A 20,941-nucleotide genomic window follows, 5' to 3' on the forward strand; every position below is an offset into this window, starting at 1 on the left:
AAAGGCTTCGGCATTGTTTTCTCTTTGCTAGGATAACATATTCCAATATTGGTCAGGAGTAGCTGCATTTTGGATAGCTAGACATGGCTCCTCAAGCCACTTCCGTTTCTCTGCTAAGAGCTGCATCTTTCCGCATCTCGAATGCATCCAAAGCTGAGCTTCCTCAGGTTGCTGCTCTGACTGCTCAGTCTCTGCTTTCTTGCCGCGACATCTTCACCCAACCCGATCTGGCCAACCAAAAGGACTCTGACGCCGCTCTCGCTCTCCACAGGTTCAACACTCAGATCACTTCATTGCTCGGTGACCGCCATGTTGAAGGACGTTGGGCTGCTGTTGTTCTAATCAAAGCTACCATTGAGGCAGGTGGTTGGGAGATTCTCAAAAAGTCCATTGCTTGGGTGCGCGGTCTCTTGATTCTGCTCAAGAAACCCGACCCTCCTCTTTTGAGATGTCTTACCATTGTAACCCTGACCCGCATCTTCATGCTTACTTGGGAATTCCCCACTCTAATCAGAGAAATCACCACTCCCTCTCTGCCAACCTTTGTATCCACCTGTCTCAACAACCTCGCTTCACGTCAACCTACCCCTCAGGAGATAAAGGCCACTCTGGAATGCTTCGCTCAACTTCTGCCTCGCCACCCTACTATCTTCCGCCAACACCAGGATGCCGTCGCAAAGCTCTTGACTGTTGTCTTCGAAGACAAGACTTCGGGTGACTGCGTTCTCGATCTTGCCTCTCGTATCTCTGTCTTGCTTCATCAATGCGAGCCCAAGAATGGCGCCAGCGAGAAGTGGGAAGCTACTCTTGTCGCTACCCTACATAGTGCTCATGCCATGGCCGATAGAACTTTCATGAGCGTCGACGAGGATTGGCAATCTGTCACTGGCACGAATTTTGTCAACAAGAACATCTTGTCTGAGCTCTACTCCAAGGCTCAGCAGGCCAGAACCCCTGCAGAAGGTCCTGTAGGCCAATTCATCACGCCGGGCTACCAAGGATTGATGAACCATCTTCGATTACTTACTGCTTACTTTGCATCAGCTACTTCTGCCTCTGTTGTAGCATCTGTAGGCGCTGTGACAGATCTGCTTACTAGACTGATGTCCAACACCATCTCCACTAGTTCGACTAGAAGCACCATCCGCTTCAAGCGTGATGTCACCAGAGAGGAGCGCGATGCATTGACTGAGGTCCTTCCTCAGATTCATGTTGCATGCTTGGAAGTCCTCTCCATCTTTTTTGACCGCTACGGCAAAGTTCTTGCGCCGGCCTCGCAACCCTTCCTCGACCAGATTATGTGGATTTTCCATGCTTCTTCGGCTAACGTTGAAGTCAGAACTGCAACTTATGTTGTTGGCAAGAAGATCTTGGATGTTTCAGGTCAGTCACTCAATAAAGACGCCATTAGTGCCTTGAAAAAGTACATCAATGCATGCTGCGAAGATGTGTTGCCTACCAAAGAGGAAAAAGACGCTCAGAACAGCAATGGCAACAAGCAACAATCAACCATGAATGCCGACACCTTCCTCAAGCAAGGTAGCGCCAAGCCATCGGCGAAGACAGAGCTTGCAGGGCTGAAGTCCGCAGCATGGGATCTGCTTCCTACTCTGCTTGGCCAACTTCCTGCAGAACATTGCTCTATTGCTCTGCGCGCAACTATGGACCGCACAGCAGTTCTGGCTCGTCATAAAGATGCTGTCATGGCAAGCACTCTCAATCATACATCTACAGCCAAAGCCGCACGCAAAGGCAACAGCCTGCTCCCCCTCCTTGCCCGCGAATACCCTACCGATCCCTCGGTGGAAGCTCTTCTCCGACCCAGAATGCCCATCCTGCAGACCGGCCGCAAAGCCACTGATGCCGAGACCGAAGCCGAGGCCATCGACGAAGATGAAGACTCGATCTCTGAAGATGAAGAAGATCAAGTCCCAGCAGAAGACATCACCGAGATTGCAGAAAGCGTGTCACATGCCGCTGGGTCATCAATAGATACCTCAAGCAACAAAGATCTCGCATCCAAGGAGCAAGAACTCGTCAACTGGGCATTGAACGAGTATGTCCAAGGAACAATGGGTCAAAAAGCCGCGGACGAGCTTTCTGGCAAATCGACCAAGGGAAGTAGCAACGAAGCCATTGGAGCAGCTATTGAAGCAGCACACGAAGCGAATAGAAGTAAGAGGCAACGTGAGGATGAGCCTGAGACGGTAGTGGCAGACAAGAGACAAAAGTCCATCGAGCCTCAAGCAACTGCCGAAGACAGCGACGATGATGAGTTCGTGGTCCCGGAGATTGTCATGGGCGATAGTGATGATGAGGACGAATAGTGGGAACGATCTGAAAGATCTCAAATCTGAATCTAGACCCGTGTGCAATGTTGACCAGGGAGATCTGATCTTTAGAAGGTGCGACATCTCAGCCGCAGAACCACCTAGCTTCCTCGACACCGACTACCATCGGAATCAACATCATCCGAATTTCTTCTTTCAGTCATTGCACCGTGGTCTTTGATGCGCACTTGCGCTGCAAAATAACAACTTCAGGGATCCCTGAGAATCTCGGCACTTCAGCAGTGGGTTCTGTGCGTCAGCTATAGTACGTGCTCAAATTGCTTGTTGCGATCTTAGGAATCTCGGCCATCCGGCCCATCCCGTGCAATCTGATTGTATTGTCAAGATGCATGGATTTTTGCGCACTTTTCGGTTTCAAGTGAAAAATGCATTAGAAAGAAGCTATGTGGGGAGAGGTATCCACAAGTTCCCTGGCTACACAGCAAATCTCGCTTCCCCAGTGAAACTCGGTCTGCGTACGTTTGACGTGACTTTTTGCTTGTACAGCTTGAAAGATGGTTATGCTCGCCCATGCTCGCCCTTGTGGCAATATATCGTGCTTAGCCTGAGCGGGGAAGAATGCTTGCTAGTATAGCCAAGCTTCTGACAAAAAATGGTGGAGGCTTGGAAGTGAAACTTTGCCTGTGCAACAGCTGTATATTGAGCCAAGGTCAATGCATCTCTACAAAAGGTCTACCAATCGGATGCTGAACGATCCTCTACTATTTTGAGCGGAAACAGGTTCGTACCAAAGTTTTTAGGCAAAAGTGCAATTAACTCTAGGCAGATTGAACGTGATCGACGTGGGGACTGCTTGTTGAAGTTGCGTGTTGGTACTAGTATAGAGTTTAGCGAAGTTTCAAGTTCTCAAGCAACGGCCGTCTTCGGTCCGAAGCTTGTTCTGTCATCCTCTCCTATTGTGACTGCACGCAACAGTCTTGGCCCCTCTTGCCTCGCCTGGAATTACAAAGCCGCTCATCATATTGCTTATGGCTGGTTGAGATAGATTAATCGCAAACAAGTTTCTGCACGTTGATTCATGCTGGACTGGAGCAGAACGCAATAACAAGCGATGCAGTCATCGACATTTTCGCTAACCAATACGTGTGGTTTGGTCGAACACCAGGCTAGAACACCGAACCACATGGCGTGTTTCATGGCGGTCCTGGCGATCATCGCCCATGCTCTGTAGTTGCCAGTAAGATTCTCCTCTGGCAGAATGCTCGAGCTCATCAATACCAAACACGACCATGTTGCTTGCACCGCATGCCGAGAATTGGTAATAGGCTAAACAGCAGATCTATACCTCTTCGTGTATAAATATCGAGTCTGCTCTCGACAGAAATCGATTCTATCATCCAAACAAACACACTCATTCCTTCAAACAACAATCACCTTCTCTTCTTTCCATCAACATGAAGTTCACCACTGCTATTGCCGCCCTGGCTGGCGTTGCCATTGCTGCCCCTGTCGCCGAGACTGAGTCTCTGGAGAAGCGTGCTACTCCCATCAACTACGTCCAGAACTACAACGGCAACATGGCCAACTTCAAGTACAACGAGGGTGCTGGCACCTACTCCGCCAGCTGGAACAACCCTGGTGACTTCGTCGTTGGCCTTGGCTGGACCAAGGGTTCCGCCAGAACCATCAACTTCAAGGGTAGCTACCAGACCAGCGGCAGCTCCTACTACGCTGTCTACGGTTGGTTGAACAACCCCCTCACTGGTAAGCCGAGCAACCTATCAACCTTAGCAATAACAACCGCTGACAAACACAATCAGAGTACTACGTCGTTGAGGACTACAGCTACGACCCTTGCTCTACCGGCACCCAGGTCGGCACCTTGACCAGTGACGGCTCTTCCTACAAGATCTGCACCCACACCCAGGTCAACCAGCCCTCCATCTCCGGCACCAAGACCTTCGGCCAGTTCTTCTCCGTCCGCCAGAACAAGCGCACCTCTGGTAGCGTCAACATGGCCAACCACTTCAACGCCTGGTCCCAGCACGGCTTCAAGGCTGGTGACTACAACTACCAGGTCTTTGCCACCGAGGCCTTTGGCAGCTCCGGCAGTGCTTCCGTCACTGTCTCTGGTTCGTGTAAGCATCTTCACTTTTGCGGTTGAAAAGGCTTTGCTGACAATGTTTCTACAGAAGGAACTAGCACTAACAGCGGTTCTGGCTCTGCCTCTGGTTCTGCCTCTGGCTCTGCCTCTGGCTCTGCCTCTGGCTCCGTCCCTAGCTCTGCAACCCCCTCAAAGGCTCCCGTGACAACTTCTGTTCCCAGCAGCACCGCTGCTCCCGCCGGCGGATCTAGCAGTGGTTCTGTTGCCGTCTGGGGTCAATGTGGAGGCCAAGGAGCTACTTTCGGAGCCTGTGTTTCTGGCACCAAGTGTGTCTTCCAGAACCAGTGGTACTCTCAGTGCCAACCCGCCGCATAAGTGTTGAACTTTTTGTTGTTTCCTTTTTCACCCAAAAAATCTTGTTAGATGTCAGGAACATCGTTTGTCAACTGTCATCTACACAGTCTTCTCTGTCTTGAGTATGCTTTTTTATTGAGTAGCTATGCTTATCAATTGAATATGTTTACTCCATTTGTTCTTACTTGCTTTGACTACCATTATGCACTTTTCGCTCAGTCGAACAGTCCTCTTTATACGACTCATGACGTACAGTGATAGTTTATGTCACTGTACAGGCCAACGATGAGATGGATTGTTGGGAGATTCCCTCTTTGCTGTACATTAGGGAGTACAGACAGGACTGGCTCTTAAGAGAGAGCCAAATTAATTGGGCATGATTCAACGGCTTGGCAGATGACTCAGCTGCCAAGAGAACTCCGCTGAAGCCCTTTCTAGCAGGACCACCCTGACCTTTACATCGTCTTTGATCAACCAGCTTCTCAGAACTTGCAACAATTGTTTTTTTCGGCCTTACATGGCGCAGGCATTCCATTATTTCTATGGCAGCACTATATGTGGACGCACGAGACGTTGCTGTCCTGTGGAGTGGATATAAGGTAGTTTTTCGTGCATATGACAACGACTGATGAGCTCCGCCACTTGTCAAGATATGCTCCACCACACAATCTATGTGAGCGTAGTGGACCGTAGTCCTGCGCTTCATCCTCCTGCTCTTCATGTTCCATGTGAGCGACTGTGAAAACTTAATCATTCGCAGTAAGTATGAATTCGCTACTTCCTCCTACGGGAATGATTTCGAGGTGTATGGGTGCTTGTATTGCATGGTTTCAACACCCTGCATCCGTGCCACTCTCAAGGATTTCGCGATATTGATTCACATCTCAACCAATCACCTCACGTTATCCTCAACATCAAGCAATCAATATATCTTGGCGCATGGATACTAGTCCGTGGGTTCTCAATCCTCCAGGAAAGATGACACCGTCGTACATGCACACACTCAGCTCCACGATCCAGAATATCTGAGCTATGTTCATTCATCTAACAGATCTATGACATATAGACACGATTGTCATACTTCATGCGAAGGACTTTGATATCTCTCCTTTCCACGACCAATCGCACCGCTATGAAGCCCGGTACACATCATATGCGAAGGATTGGATCTGCAAGCCAATTGCTCAGAATGGCCGTACTATATGCAGGCTATGCAGGATACAGCCTGGTAGTTGCTTTGCTGGCTGGACACAATAAGAGCGGCCCTCGCCTGGAATGAGCGTTGTGCTGCGTCCTTGCTATTGCTTGCTCCCAGATCAGCAATTCTGTCGTTACCAACATAGCTCAAACTAGCAGCGCGAAAGTTACCGACCAATCTATGCTCAGTTTGACTTTGCACGGATATCTGTTGTCGAACGCAATTTTCCAAGTGTCGTCTTTATCATGTCTCACCGAGTACGGAAACGCATCATCGCATGTGTCGATGGCACATGGTACGACGCAGATGGACAAGAAGGTGGGTAAAGACTGTCTGTCCTTGCCAACGCTTTCAATCACTAACAACGGCCAAGGACAAGCGAATGGAAACAACACCAATATTTTTCGAATTTTTGCCTCGATCGGCCGCGGTGCTGTCAAAGATGAGCATGGCGAGACCATTGAGCAGGTGAGCTTCTATGCGCAAACTGCTGTCTTGACAACGTCTGTTTGCTGATCAAGGCCAGATCATCCAATATTTCCCAGGCATTGGAACCAATGAGAAATCTTTCAGAAAATGGAACTCTGGTGTGACTGGCGACGGCTATGCAGAGCAAATTGCCGAAGTCTACAAGGTGTGTCAACCTAGTACGAACAGTGGTAATACTAACAAACATATCAGTACTGCTGTCGCAATATCGTAAATCCGGAAGACGATCTCTGGTTCTACGGTTTCAGCCGTGGTGCATGTGAGTTCTGTTGCTCTAGTCGGCAACGAGAAATAAAGTCTGACAAACTCAGATGTCGTGACCGTAGTCGCTGGTCTGCTGGAAACCATAGGAGCTTTGCCATATGACGACAACTTTCAGGAAACATACAAGAAGGCATGGGACTTGCATAAGCTGATACAGAAAGGCTGTCTGGGAGGAAACGAGGGAAAGGCATGTTTGACATTCGAAACTCAGATCGCAGAGGCTAACCGAAAAGACAGCTCTTCGCGATGTTAGTCGTTTTTAAGATCCTAGACGTCTAAAGCTGACAGTAACAGCAAGGATAAATCGAGAAGTTGCCCCAAGATCGGTTTCATGGGCCTCCTTGACACTGTCAAGCGCGTCAGTAACGATCCTGATACGAAAGCACATACATTGGCCTTCCACAACTCTGTGAAGCATGTTTGTCATGCTCTCGCTCTGAACGATACACGCTTTCACTACACACCCGAGTTGTATGGCCCAATCGCCGACAGTGATTCACTCCAAGGTCGATCCCTGATTGAAGCTTGGTTTGTGGGTGCGCACTCTGATATTGGAGGCGGAGCTCGAGATGATGGGCTCTCGTTGTATCCTCTCCAGTGGCTACTGATTGAGAGCCAGCACCACGGTCTCATTTTGCAGCACAACTCTCAAAGAATGCTGATCGAGGATCCTTTGTCCTTGGTCTTTCCATCCCGGAGGCAAGACCCGCCTACTGATCAAGACGCTGGCGCGGGAGACCTGTGGACGTACCAGTATGCCAACGGCATCAAAGTTCAGATGCACGACTTGAGGTCATCTCATAACCATGGAAACATGCAAACTGTACCGACGAAGTTGACAAAGAAGTGGTCTGGCTTCGAGAATACTTACAAGTCAAGATCGAGTTCAATCGCGACCACATCGAGTAATGCAACCACTGCAGTAAACAATGATATGTATGCTTCGAGGCGATCCACTGATGATAGCACTCGGCAGGGAAAAAGTGGTTTCTTGAAAGGATTATTTGGGAGAAAGAAGTCAACAGACACCTCATCATACTCGACAGCACCGCGAGACTACGAGACGGCCGATGAAGCAAGTAGTTTCGCACCAGTTCGACATCTTATCCGATTGCATTCAGGTTTTCCCCACATTCTTTACCAACAAAACCGCAATCCATTCAAAGACGGTAAACTACAAGGCTACTCTGAGAGTAAGAATGACACATGTTTTCGTGTCCCGAGGTGATGGCCAGATGACTGACAATACTCGTTGTTAGGACCTTTTGGCTGTATCATCCATCCTTCAGTCTACCTGATCATGGATGTTTACGCCCGTTTCGGAATTGAATTAGCGATGAAGCCATTCGCGAAAGACATTAATCGATTCCGCAATGAGCAGCATCCTAACATGAGAGATCCATGGCTAACATTGCAAACGGAAACTTCACCGCAAACCAGTGTCAAAGCATGTCGTATACTCGTGTGTGGCCGCACAGGAGTCGGGAAATCCACTCTGATCAACAAAGTCTTTGGTGTGCCGATGGTATGTATAAAGACTCTCTTGAACTCTTGTGCCGTATCTGATTTTACGGCCAGACTATCGAATCGCATATGAAACAGGGAGACCACAATATCAATGAAGCTTTTGAATCTGAACATCATCCTGGGATCATCATCCACGATTCTCGAGGCTTCCAAGCGGGAGACACCAGAGAATTGGGCCAGTTCCAGGACTTTATCAAAAAGCGTTCAGGAATTTCTAATCCGAAGGAGAGCCTTCACGCCATTTGGTATGCGTGGCGCGCGCAGATCGTATCGTCTGATCTTGGAATATGGCTGACTTTATCAGGATATGCATGCAAACAGACACAGACCGAGTGGTCCAAACCTCCGAGAACGAGATCTTCAAGATCCTAGCCAAGTATGCGGCACACATTCCCATCATCATTGTCGGAACGAAAAAGGACAACTTTCTGAACCAACAGGAGACTGTAGCTCGAAGGGATCTGAAGAAGAGCGGCGTATCTGACTGGGATGCTCTGGACAATCAAAGCCGAGAAAGAGCGGAACAGAATCTCGAAGCAAGACGAGAAGAGGTTAAAGAGGAGCTTCGAAAGATACCGAACCTCAATCTCGATTCGATCGAGTTCTTGCACGTGTCTAAAGGTATGTTGGAAAGGCTAAGATCAATTCTGGGAGTCTACTAATGACATACTACAGACGATGATGAATCCATCCGACGCCTGGTGGATCAAACTCTCGAGCTGATCACCAACGACGAAGCACGGCTCAGATGCATCGCAGCACAAGTCGTTGACACGGAAGCCAAAGTAAAACGGGCAATAGACGAAAGCATCCGTCTCCTTCGGCATGGGATTCGCACGTCGTCAGTAGCCGCAGTAACAGTCGTCGGCTCTAGTATCTCAACACCAACGATATCCAGAATTCTATGCGACAACATCCTAAAATGCTTTGGTTTTCCAAAAATCGACCCAGCAAGCGTCAACAACATCATGAATAAGATCATAGGTTGGAATCTGTATGGCTTTCTCGCGCAACAGATCGGTCAAAGCGTCACTCTAGGCACCACTGTCGCTGTCTTCTGCATTTTCTCTCTGGGAGGAGCTCTTCCTTTGGTGGCTGCACTATCACTGCTCGAAGTTCCCACAGCTGGCCGTATGATTGTCAAATGCGCCTGTGACTTGATCCTCATCCTTGACCGAGCATTCAAACACGGAGGCAAGTTCGTCACAAGCAAAGACATCAAGCTGGCCTGTCACGAGTACGTGGCCACAACACTGCAGGGCGGCTGGTCTAAACGAAGACAAGTACATGCCCAGGTCAAAGGCCTGATACCTATGGCGTCCAAGAAATTCAGCGCTGTGCGAATATCTGTCATTAAGGTTGGTATGGAAGAGATTATAGAGAATAATCGCTGGAGCCCGAGTGAAGTGACCAATCGCACGGATTCAGGGCTCGACTTGGTGACGACACCTAAATTGAGTCTAGAGTCTCTGAGGGATGAGAACGAGTTGGCGGACTTGTTTACAAGCGACAGCGCGTAGTTGCTGTAGACTCCATGTCTTTAGTCTTGTCTTGGGTTCTGCAAATGACAATTCGGTCATGCTGTTGGAATAGGGGCGCTAGTAAGCTAATCCACACGATGATCATCACCAGATAGCCTTGTTTCTAGTGATCGCAACCTCATAGCCTCGCCCGTATCATCCAACGCCTCTTCTTGCCCACGATCAGTTTCTTCGCACAGCTCTACGCCCCATAAGTGCTTACCATCAGATGCCTCATTCCATCTATCTGAAACTTCTATCTCGCGAAATGATCGGCTCTCGGCATCAGCCACCCTTTCACATCACACATATTCACTATTGCCGAATATATAGCTTCCAGTGGGTACAATCACTGCGAAAAGAAGAAAAAACAAAGAAGTCTAGCAATCATTGGAATAAGAACAGGTTAGCCACTTCAGAGAGGGAAGGGGAAAAAAAAGAGGTGTATTTTAGACACTATTTGGTGTAGATATGAAACTAGAAATTACTAATTATGGTTGATAGAAGCTTATTGAGATATTCTCTTTTCTTGAAGACAGCTTTCGATCTAGACAGAGTGTTGGCTGTAGCCAGACTCCTGGCCGAAATCAGCCCAACGAGGAGCACTGTTGTCGTCGCAAGAGTACTGCACAATGGCGTCAGACTGTGCAGTGTTGCTGCCCAAGATAACCTTGCCATCAGGAGCGGTGATGGAGAAGGAGAAGAGGGCAGGACCGTACATCTGACCAAAGAAGATGCGGAAGGGAAGGTATTGTCCAGCCTCGAGTGTGTACTCTGCGGAATCGGCGCGTTGGAAGCCAGTTTCTACCTCAATGGAGGCGACAGCATCTGCGTTGCCTCTATTCCAGCCGCTCTGAGCTTTCTCGCCAAGCCACAAGAAGACAATGTCATCGGGATTGGAGATGGTGAACGTGTAGGTGCCAGAGACCTGAGCAAAGACCTATATCTTCTGTCAGCGTTCTGAAACTTCAGCTTTTGTGAGAAAATAACTTACGTAGCCACGGTGGTTCAAGATGAAGTTTTCAGAGGGTACAAACATGTTTGAGTCGTAGATCTGCATGCTTGTGCCTGCAGCAACGTTGATGCCGCCAACCATGCTCGTGGTTGTCTCCCATGTTGGTTCGATCGACGCGTACTTCGAAGGCTCGACGGAGTTGACATATCTACCCTCTTGGTAATCATCACCACCGTAATAAGCATACTGAATTCCACTGTTGCCACAAGTACTGGGGATGGGAGAGGCAGTGACGGTGATAATTGATGTCTCGAGAGTTGTCTGAGTAGCGGCCTGAACGGTGACGATAGGAGCTGTAGAAGTAGAGGTGCTAGTAGCCTGGGTAACCACCATGGAGCAGGCGCTGGAAAGGACTGAAGCGGGGTACTTCGTCAGAACAGGGGGAGTGTACAAAGATGCGGAGGCGTCAGTCACAGCAGTGCGTTTGGCGAAGATGCTAGCAGTGGTCGTGGTGGTGCTCAAAACAGTGCTGGTGGCCATGGGAGTAAGGACGGTTGAGGGAGTGACAGTAGCAACAAGAGCGCTGTATCCAAGAGCTGCGGAGCAGAAAGGCTGAAGAGTGGCATACTTGATGTCAATAGAGGCCTGATGAACGGCGCCGTTGGTGTCACCCTTCTTGGGGCTGAAGCCAGGGTTTAAAGTGTTGGTGAAGGTGTAAGAGTACTCAATCATGTAGTCTGACAGGTATTAGTTGTTGCTACGTCGATACAAGATCTGCTAGACTCACGGTCGTTTCCACGGTACTGGCCCTTGTTAGTAGCGTAGCTGGAATCCCAAGCCTCGGTATAACTAAGATAGATTAGTTCTACGTCCCGCAATATGATAAGGAATACTCACAGAGCACAGTATTGGCCTTGGCTGTTGGAAGTCTTGTTGAGGTAAAGCAGATAAGTGTTGAAGAAGTTGCAGAGCTTGACAGGAGCGCCGTTGTTAGGAGGATGGGCAATGTTGTAAGCGTTCTGAGCTTGACAGTGGGCAGCACAGAGAGAAGCGTTGAAAGGACCTTGATTAAAAATACGGCTGCCCATGTAGGTATCGAAACCCTGGGAATCTAACGGAGCGTTGATGGCAGCATTGTTGAGGTACTGAACATTGCCGAAACCAGCAGGGACTTCGAGGGTGTTGTTCATGTAACCGTTGGAACCAGCGATGGCAACCTGGAACTGGCTGCGCCATTGACCATAGTTGTTGGCGTTGGACGAAGAAACGGGACCTCCCCAGAAGACACACTTGATCATGGTTTGACTGGTAGGGTTAGGGCATGCAGCAGCAGGATCGACACTTGGGTCTCTTTCAAAATACAAGTTGAAAGACATGCAGCCATTGATGGCATTGCACTTGGAAGCACACTTCTGGGTGTCGTATGAAGAGAGCGTGGTGTAGCCAAGATAACCATAAGCATTGTTACTGGCGTTCAGGTTGGTGAAGGTGTTTGAATATCCAGAGGGAATGGGAGCAGAAGAAGCAGCAGCAGCAAAGGCAGCGTTGGCTGTGAATGCCGCTACAGTATCGTCATTTGCATTGGCAGGAGGAGCATAGTCTCCAGAGACTCCAGTAGGCTGAGGAGCACAAGCGCTTCTCTTTCCAATGACTGCAAGAGGAGTTTGGGTAGCGATAGCGCTGACATCCACTGAAACCGAAGTAATGTCATCAGTAGCCTGAGCGGCGAGGGAGGTGACATCGTAGGTTACGCTCGAGGCAGTAGTAGTGTAGGAAATGTTGGGCTGAGCGATGACCATATCAAGGTCGATGAGCTGAGGAGCAGGAAGGGCAGCGGCCAAGGCTGCGAAGGCCGGAACGGCCAGAGAGGAACGCATGATGGAAGAAGAGAGTGACTATGGTTAGAGGGAAGGAACGACTGAGAAAATGGAAACAATGAGAAAGAAGAAAGAAGTGATCTAATTGATCTGTGATGATCGACTGTGTTTTGATGTTCTGGATACAGAGAGCTTGAGCTTCTTCATATATCTCAGCCTTTGACTTACCTTGCTATACCAAGGCATTGATTTTTCGTCGGTCATCTCCTCTGTAGTCCGCGATCCGAAGCTTCACAGGCTGCTATTACAGAAACGAAGCCATAGAGGGAAAGAGGTGATGAAGCAAACAAGCCCAACATGGCTGCGACTGACCGAAAACAGGCTCGTGTATGGGTGGTGGCGTCAAGAAGGCTTCTGAGGCTGCGGCACTTACATCAATCCGCAGCAGGCGCGATAGTGAAGTTCGTAACTCTCTGTAGACCGACTCAGTGCATTGCGGCGAATGAGGTTTTCGAGACTTTCGAAGACCTCAGTATTGGAAATCGAGAGCTGAGCTGAACAATATACGAAGTAGAGACGGACGCTCCGGAGCACTAGCGCAGATCCTTTGAGAGACTTAGATGGCGAGATGCCCTGCTCAGACCTTAGTATGGCCGTGTTGCTGGGAGTCAAGACGGATGATCGATGTAGCATAGACGCCAAGGTGCATCTGCAATAAGAAGAGAGTCTGTGGCTTGTGGGGTATGTCCAGGCGAGGCTGATGATAAGTGGCCATATGTCTTGGTCACATTACGGTCGTCAGCATCCGTGGCTTGCTCAGCGCGTCCATCGCGGTACCAGACTCGACCGCTCAACTTCAAGCGTGAGCACGATGGGCTACCTATGATCCTAACGTTGCAACCTCGAGTCTATGATCTCTTGCGATCTCTGCAGGCTTTTGGAGTTTTTCGACTACCATTCTTGACTCGTTAGCTCCAACACAGACCTTCGTGATCGCGGCGGGATCCCTAAAAGCCGAAGCGACCTCATTTCCACCTCTGAACAAGCTAGTGATTGCTATACATGTTCACGAATGCTCCGCCTCTTTGATCCAAGAGGATCATGGCGGCTTTTTCTCAGCTGCACAAAGAAGATTGCAAAATTTGGCAGCGAACTATGGGGCACAATTTGAACTCATGCTCTTAATCCTCATGCTCTCTTGGAGTGGTGGTCTTCTCCATCCAAGCTTGCCTCGTCCATCTAGGATGCGGGAGAGTTGTAGCATTGAATCAAGACATAGATGTCGATGTCGATGGGAAATCATTATTGTTGTTATTGATATGACCTTTGAAACACGATCTCAAGAACAGCACCAACAAGTCAGTTAAGTGCTTGGTAGCGCTTGCCAGTACCAGCTGAAGCTCTTCTGAATGTCTGATCGTGAAAATTGTACTTATCATATAAGCTGCCACAACACGACTTTGGGCTCGGCAAACGCCAACAAACATGGTCGGCTTCATCTCAGATACAATGAAGAACAATACTGGTTCTTGTTGTAAGTCCGATGCCGATGGTAGCACAAGAGGCATTCGGGACAGCCAAAAATTCTTGTGACGATGGTGACCCTGTTCTATATGCACATTTCATTCACCCAACCATCCAGTCTTGCATTACTCGCTCCCAGTCAGATAACTGCAATTTCGAAGGCAGAGACCACGATCTCTCTATCATGTTATGCTGTGAGCGCGAGAATAATCAGACAACATCGCCTTCACTCAGCTTCGCTCGATCGACATCTGGAGACCACAATACATCAGAACCTGCACGACTATCGTCATAGAGCTTCTCCCTGAATTGGCTTCCAGCCCGTGCCTGTTATCTCAGGCAGTAAGAAGTAGAGATTCTGCCTGTGGCACTAAGAGCAATACTGCTTCGCGACAGTGTTGCCATCATGGCGATCATGGTGCCACTACTCTGTACGTGTTGTCTCGTTCAAGGTCGTGAAAGCTATCAGTTGTAGGCTCGGCTTCCTGATTGTAGCAACGGTTGTCAGATGTCTAGTGAGACACTCCAGTGACTCTTCTCGGTATATCTTGGAGCGAAGCTCATGTCGATCTCCGGCGGGGCCATCGCTAGATCTTCAAGTAGTCATGTTGTTCAACATATTCAGCTTTGTCAATGGTAGGGTACTGTACCACTCCTGAACGATGTGCGTCCTACCCTTGCAGCCGTAGATGGTCACGCATTGCAAATATTTGGTCTCAGGTTCTTTCAAATGCGCGATCTCACCTCCCCGTGTGCTTGAGGCACTCACAGCGTAGCTATAAAAATGCACAATACCTTCTTAAAAGATGCTGTCTCTACAGAGACAAAATCATCAAAGGCTTTCTCTATAGTCAAACTCATATTCGAATCGCCACTGTGCATTCCGATAGCCTATAATAATCCTTATGCCTCGGACGGGGAAGAGATTCTTGGTTGCGAGATTGTGCTTGTCTTGAGCACACGGGAAGGCTATAACACCGACTTGCACGAAACAAGTTGAGAGGCTCCCAGCCATTGGTGAGTACTCCATGTAAGAGATGGTTCCGTCAATTCATGATGGCAGGCACATTTGCAGTGCAGCTCTTGCTCATTTGGCGATGGCTGTTTTCTTCTATTCAACCGGGCTCAGTTGATCTACCAAAGCTGTTAATGCTTCGCCCGAAACGGCCTCACATTGTCTTTGACATGTTGAACGCCTAAGAACGTGCAAGCGTTAGAGATGGCGGAGTCAGAGTCAGACACGTTGTGAAGCATCGATGAGCTTCTACGCACCCTCTCTGATGACAGTTGCCAAGTGAGGATGTTGTCAGTCAATCGAGACAAGACGGCTGAGAAAGGGCGATGAAGTTCCGCATGCTGGCGATTCGGCGAAGGATGAAGAGGACAAGCGAGATGGTCGAAGGCAGAACACTGGGTACTTGATCCTCCATCTGTGGCTCACAGGGCCAGCGGTCCGACGGGACATTCAATCTCGACTTTCGTGATTTTTGATTCGTTGATCTCGAGGAAAAAGACTCCGAGTGCGTTCCACGGCGTTGGCATGTTTTTCGCTCGATGCAACCTCGCGAGCCTCGGAATTTCGGACACCTTGACCTGGCAGGTTGAACCTGCACTTGAGCGAGAGAGCAAGAATCCCGCGGGCCGCGTCAACTGTATGACATAACTCCTCAGGCGTTGATGGTGATGGTCGACAGCGGGAGGTCGTGCATGCTGTCAGGGGAAGGCTGAAGAAAGAAGGAGCGACGTTGATCCTTGGCCAAGCTTGGCGAATTCATCCTTCGCTCTGCAAAGCTCATGCAGGCACAAACACAATTCCAACCACAAACACTTCTTTTTTCTTCGATCCTCTTGCCAGCCGCCATCCGGTTGCTATTTTTCGATCATTTTGCTTCTTGTTCCTGAAGGACCCCGCAGAATACCCCAGTCAAGTCGACGGGACGACGGCAGGGTTTCTTGAGCTTCTTGAGCTTCTTCTCGACATCATTCGTTCATTCTTCATTTTCTTTTCGTCATGTTACCCACATTCACACTCGTACTCACACGTATCGAAATGCCATCTCCTTGGAAATATTCCTGAGATCTTCAATTCATCCTGCCTGTTCCTCTTCGGCCCTGCCGCCGACAACCGCGAAACGTGAGATGCAATGATTTTCGCCTTTGTTGATGCTCGCGATTTTCATCTCGTATCGTGGACTCAACAGCAACCCAACCTTTCGAACTCAGAGACTGCTGTAACATGCTGGTAAAATTTCTCTCAAGTCAATATGGCAAGTTCTCGAAACGTCAGATATGCTGCTCTTTTAAGTAAGCTCAGCCGAGAAATCAGCATATGGAAGTGATGTTCATATGTGCCCATGTACCCGCATCCTCCCCTCTTGACTTTCTAGTGTTGGGGTACACTTTTGAGTCAGAAGTCTGCAACCCGAGTGGTCAACATGATCTGTGACTGCGGCTTTACCTAACAGGATGCATTTTGTCAGCCACCTCCACTTCCTACACTCGAGCCAATGTTGAGCTGCAGGTCGTATTGATGACGCTCAACTCGACTCTGAAGTTCCGTCTCCATCTTGATGCTAGGGCAGGCTATGACATCTGTGAGAAAAATGGCTGGTGATCATCGTCGATACACCACGTTGATCATAGTTGCACCTCTCGCGAGGTGTGTATAAAGAGGTGATGCTTGACCTCCCATGGTTGTTCTATCACTCACAACCACTTGTCGATTCCCACGACAACAAGGACATTTTCTAATTCTATCTTCCCTTCGCTTTCTTTTTACCTTCGCTCACAGTACTTTTTCGTTGTCGAAAGTCCGAAATGAAGTACACACTCCCATCTTTGGCCCTTGCCTCTGTGGCATCTGCCCGTGTTCTTAACACCAGACAGTCATCATGCTGCTTTGGAATCAACGTCTCTGGCGATGGTGTCCAGGGTGGTTCTCTTGGTCAGCTTAGCGATGGCCAGAACCGCTTCGGTCCTAACCAGTCTGGTGCTACCTACTGCATCGACAATGGCAAGATTACCGACAAGAGTGGCAGAGGATGTGTTCTCACCGATACCACCCAGTTCCAGTGCGATCAGGGTGCTTCCCCCACCGGAGGTTTCTCTATCGCTCCCTCTGGGCAGATCGAGCACAATGGCGATGCCACTTTCTACGCTTGCCCTGTTGACGACAACGGCAACTACAACATCTACACTCAGCCTCTTGACAACATGCCCAAGTGTGTCAAGGTTGGTTTGAGCTCCGCCGAGGGACACTGCGCTGCCCCTTCGTCCACTCCTGCCTCTTCCTCGGCTGCTCCTGCTACCACTGCAGTTTCCGTCTCGGTTTCCACCCAGCAGTGCCAGCCTTCCACAATCGTGAAGACCATCACTGAGCAGAACAATGTCACTGTTCCCGTTACTCAGTACATGACCCAGACCCAGACTCAGGAGCACACCGACTACCAGACCGAGACTAAGCAGATCCCTACAACTATTTACCAGACCAACACACAGTACTCTACCATCAATGAGACGCAGACTGTCCCTACTACCGTCTACCAGACCACTACTCTCTATAAGACTGAAGAGATGACAACGACCGCTGTCCGTACTGAAGAGGAGACCCAAACCCAAACTCAAACCCAGACTCTTCCTCCCGTCACCCAGCAGGTTACTCAAAAGACTACCGTCGAGCAGCCCACCACCATTGAGCAGCCCACAACCATTGAGCAGCCTACCACTATCGAGCAGCCTACCACTATCGAGCAGCCTACTACTGTTTCTCAGCCCCCTGTCACTGAGTCGGTTACCCAGTCTGTTACCCAAGAGATCACCACCTCGGTCCCTCAGCCCACCACTGTTTCTCAGGCTCCTGTCACCCAGACCGTTTCTTCTTCCCAGCAGCCTTCTGCTTCTCCCTCCAGCTCTGGAAAGTGCCCTCGTGACCTCCCCAACATGGATTCTTACTTGAAGCCTCGCCTGATCGTCCCCGTCAACAGCAACCAACCCGAGAAATCTTATGGCACACAATACAACGCTTATGTCGGTCAGGGCAACAGCACCATCTTCACCTTCGACGTCCCTCAGAGCTACCAGGGCAAGCAGTGCGAGGTCATCTTCACGTTCCCGACTCAAAGCCAGCTTGAGACTTCTTTCGTTTCGGAATCAGGCAACGGCGGCATTGACTTCAAGCAACTGAAGGATGCCGCTGATGACAAGACCACCTTTAACAATCAGCCTGACGTTGCCAAGGACTTTGGTGAGAAGGGTGTTTCCACCGGTAACGCCTACACCATCACCACTGGTGACTGCGCCGCTGGCATGTCAATCTCGTACGAGCTTACGGCTACTGGCAACTACGAGACTTCCTGGTTCCAGGTGAGTGACAACCCTCAACTAATGCACATGACAACAATACTGACTCTAGACAGGACTGGAACCCTTGCCCTATCGGTCTCTGGGTCGTCGCTAACTAAGGGTGTTTTCTTACCCTAGCATGAAATAATGCTTGGTCACCATCAGGGACCAGAACCAAAACCTTCCGGGAGTATGAAACGTCCCGAACCAACTTATGACTCTCATTTATACATTTCTCATCTTTGTATTACCATTTAGAAACATAGTTTTAGCTTAGTGTAATGTAACTTCACTATGACCTTGATTACCTTTGCATTTTTGAAACCTCGAAATTTGTGCAAGAATATGCGACCCTGTTTCGCTTGACGCGATCTGATGTTTCCATGATCTTCTAGTATTCTATAGATCCTCTGAATTGCAGGCGCCAGATCCATGGTTGTCAATATCGCTTTCCCGTGTGCTTCCAAATTTTGGCAGGAGCAACCCATCTCCAACCCGAGATCTCAGGGTCCTTAGAAGCTACTGAAATGCACAGTTGTGTTTGGACGATCGAGTCTGGTCATCGAGATAATTGACAAAGCGATTGCTCTCTGAGGACATCACACTTTCCAGAAAATCATTGTGCAGTTCTATGGATATACTGTAACTGCCTTCAATATCTGGGAAGGTGCTCAGAACTCTTCTTTCCTTGAGCCCAAGGTCCACACACCACGTTCAGCCCATCTCGTACTCCTTGATTCTAGGCAAGACCATAGAGTTTCGTCCCTCAAGAATTGAGGTCGCTAGGCTCTGCCATCTTTCTTGAACGAGATTAGTATTTTCTCCTATGCCACTGGTAGCAAGCCAACTGCTTCTCAAACTCTTTCGTTCTCTCTTCATTCTCTTTATTTGATGTAGAATGGAGACGATGGAAAGTCTTCGACACTTGGAGTCGGAGGCATAGGCTTCTCGATAGCTGGTTCGCTTGGTCTGGGTATAAAGCGCGGCATGACTGTCAGGAATGTTGATGGGGACGATGAGAGTAGTCCTTGATTGGATTATAGTCAGCGAGAGAATTCGTTGGTATTGAATATCGCAGCTGTACTTTTAGATGTTGTGCAAGTGGTACGCGGGAGAGGTTCTGAGAGACCAGGGCATGACTGACTCTATATAGTTCGTGATCCCAGAGATTGTCGCCACCGCTAAGTATTCTTCTATATCAAAAGAAACAACTGGAAGCTAAGTTCATTGTCTTACTGTTGGTAAGACTTTGCAAAACATTTCTTCTGTATCTCAAGATGATATACACAATATATCGCTTTGTACTCTAAGACTTTTGTTCACACCATTGTATTAATGTCTTCAAGTGTCTCGGCTATCTTTAGTATCCCTATTGTCCCAATGTGAAGGACCATCGAAATTCAAGGACAAAGTATCCTTTATCCCATGAGGAGGTGCTCTGAATCGTTCTTTCCCTAAACCCAACCTCTAGCAATAGACACCTAGCTCTACAATCGTTCCAACTCTTGCTCCCACTGGCAAAAGCCCAATGAAATTTCTCCCCCTGACATGCCCAACTCCTCGTGCTGTCACCTACTTCGTGATCTTTGTCTTCTCGAGAGAATCAGCAAGAGAATTTCTTATCATCGTCATCCTTGAGGCAAGCCTTCTGAAAGTCAAATTCTTTCTTTCTTGCAGCGTTCTCTTTCTTGATAATAGCTTGGAAGCTCTTCTTTTTTGAGAGGTTGGGCATTTTTGGGGTTGGCTCGCTGGCGTTGAACTTTACTTGAGGCATGGTTTGGAAGGACTGCAGAATGGATCAGTTGTTGAGGATGAGATAGGGGTTCTGAGGCGACTGTTGGTGGTAGGGAGGGTTTGCTGGTTTGTGGCCTTGGAGTTGTGCTTTACTCCTGTGATGATGGTGTTTAGGGGGAGAGATCAAGTGAAGCCAGTACTGTAGGCTATATATCTTTCCAATCTCTCGAAGCTGTACAAGACTAACACTACTGTTGAAGTGTTGGTGCACAGAAGAGTTCACTTTAAACAATGTCCATTGTTACATCGTAAGTGAGACCTTCGAAGACATCTTCTTTGTCGCATTCTCTTAGATGATCAACATGAAAGTGCTTTGTATTCCATATCTCTGTTAATGCCATTGTTCAAGATGAAACTGTCTCAGTCAATGTTGGCTATCTTTAGCAAGTGCATTGTTCCATTGTTGTGATGTCCTGGTCTCGAGATAAGACTCGACTTCGAGGAAAAAGTCTACAATGTACATGTGCACTAAGTACATACAAATATGATACTCAGAGCCTTCTATCGAGTTCTCCCAGCGTCCCATCAAAATCGCTCAAACAACCAAGTGCCAGTTTTACTAACACCTACCAACCGTCCTCTACCATCCCTCAAACAACAAAATCACTTACACCATTCCACCCCTCAAATCAACTCTATCGAGATGTACTCCTGGCTGAGACAAGCAGCAAACGACACACGCCGCCGCAATGCACAACCATTTGGTAACAATCCTGGCCAATTGACCAGTACACAAGCACAACAAATAACAGACGCCGGCTTC

General features: G+C 48.7%; 5 protein-coding genes across 5 annotated transcripts; 4 read left to right on the forward strand and 1 right to left on the reverse strand.

The window, feature by feature from the left end:
- Nucleotides 1-83: 83 nt before the first annotated feature.
- M437DRAFT_45663 (uncharacterized protein) lies at nt 84-2,327 on the forward strand (the record flags this gene model as incomplete). The annotated part of the gene is made up of 1 exon (XM_041021122.1): nt 84-2,327. One exon carries the CDS (start codon nt 84-86, stop codon nt 2,325-2,327), a length of 2,244 nt encoding a protein of 747 aa, XP_040880811.1.
- Nucleotides 2,328-3,745: 1,418 nt separating this feature from the next.
- M437DRAFT_45514 (glycoside hydrolase) lies at nt 3,746-4,455 on the forward strand (the record flags this gene model as incomplete). Its single annotated transcript, XM_041021094.1, has 2 exons — nt 3,746-4,055; nt 4,112-4,455. 2 exons carry the CDS (start codon nt 3,746-3,748, stop codon nt 4,453-4,455), a joined length of 654 nt encoding a protein of 217 aa, XP_040880812.1.
- A 1,737-nt stretch (nt 4,456-6,192) lies between these two features.
- On the forward strand, nt 6,193-9,747 carry M437DRAFT_83507 (uncharacterized protein; the record flags this gene model as incomplete). The annotated part of the gene is made up of 12 exons (XM_041027947.1): nt 6,193-6,265; nt 6,321-6,415; nt 6,474-6,581; nt 6,629-6,695; nt 6,748-6,891; nt 6,938-6,948; nt 6,999-7,622; nt 7,677-7,893; nt 7,960-8,225; nt 8,279-8,472; nt 8,532-8,848; nt 8,903-9,747. The coding sequence occupies 12 exons, from the start codon at nt 6,193-6,195 to the stop codon at nt 9,745-9,747; spliced, it is 2,961 nt and encodes a 986-aa protein (XP_040880813.1).
- Nucleotides 9,748-10,699: 952 nt separating this feature from the next.
- Nucleotides 10,700-12,579, reverse strand: M437DRAFT_45999 (uncharacterized protein; the record flags this gene model as incomplete). The annotated part of the gene is made up of 3 exons (XM_041021187.1): nt 10,700-11,439; nt 11,490-11,551; nt 11,600-12,579. 3 exons carry the CDS (start codon nt 12,577-12,579, stop codon nt 10,700-10,702), a joined length of 1,782 nt encoding a protein of 593 aa, XP_040880814.1.
- Nucleotides 12,580-16,860: 4,281 nt separating this feature from the next.
- On the forward strand, nt 16,861-18,503 carry M437DRAFT_46386 (uncharacterized protein; the record flags this gene model as incomplete). The annotated part of the gene is made up of 3 exons (XM_041021257.1): nt 16,861-17,403; nt 18,001-18,405; nt 18,459-18,503. 3 exons carry the CDS (start codon nt 16,861-16,863, stop codon nt 18,501-18,503), a joined length of 993 nt encoding a protein of 330 aa, XP_040880815.1.
- Between the last annotated feature and the right edge of the window lie 2,438 nt (nt 18,504-20,941).

Source organism: Aureobasidium melanogenum, assembly GCF_000721775.1.
Source record: "Aureobasidium melanogenum CBS 110374 unplaced genomic scaffold scaffold_7, whole genome shotgun sequence".
NCBI classification, from domain to species: domain Eukaryota; kingdom Fungi; phylum Ascomycota; class Dothideomycetes; order Dothideales; family Saccotheciaceae; genus Aureobasidium; species Aureobasidium melanogenum.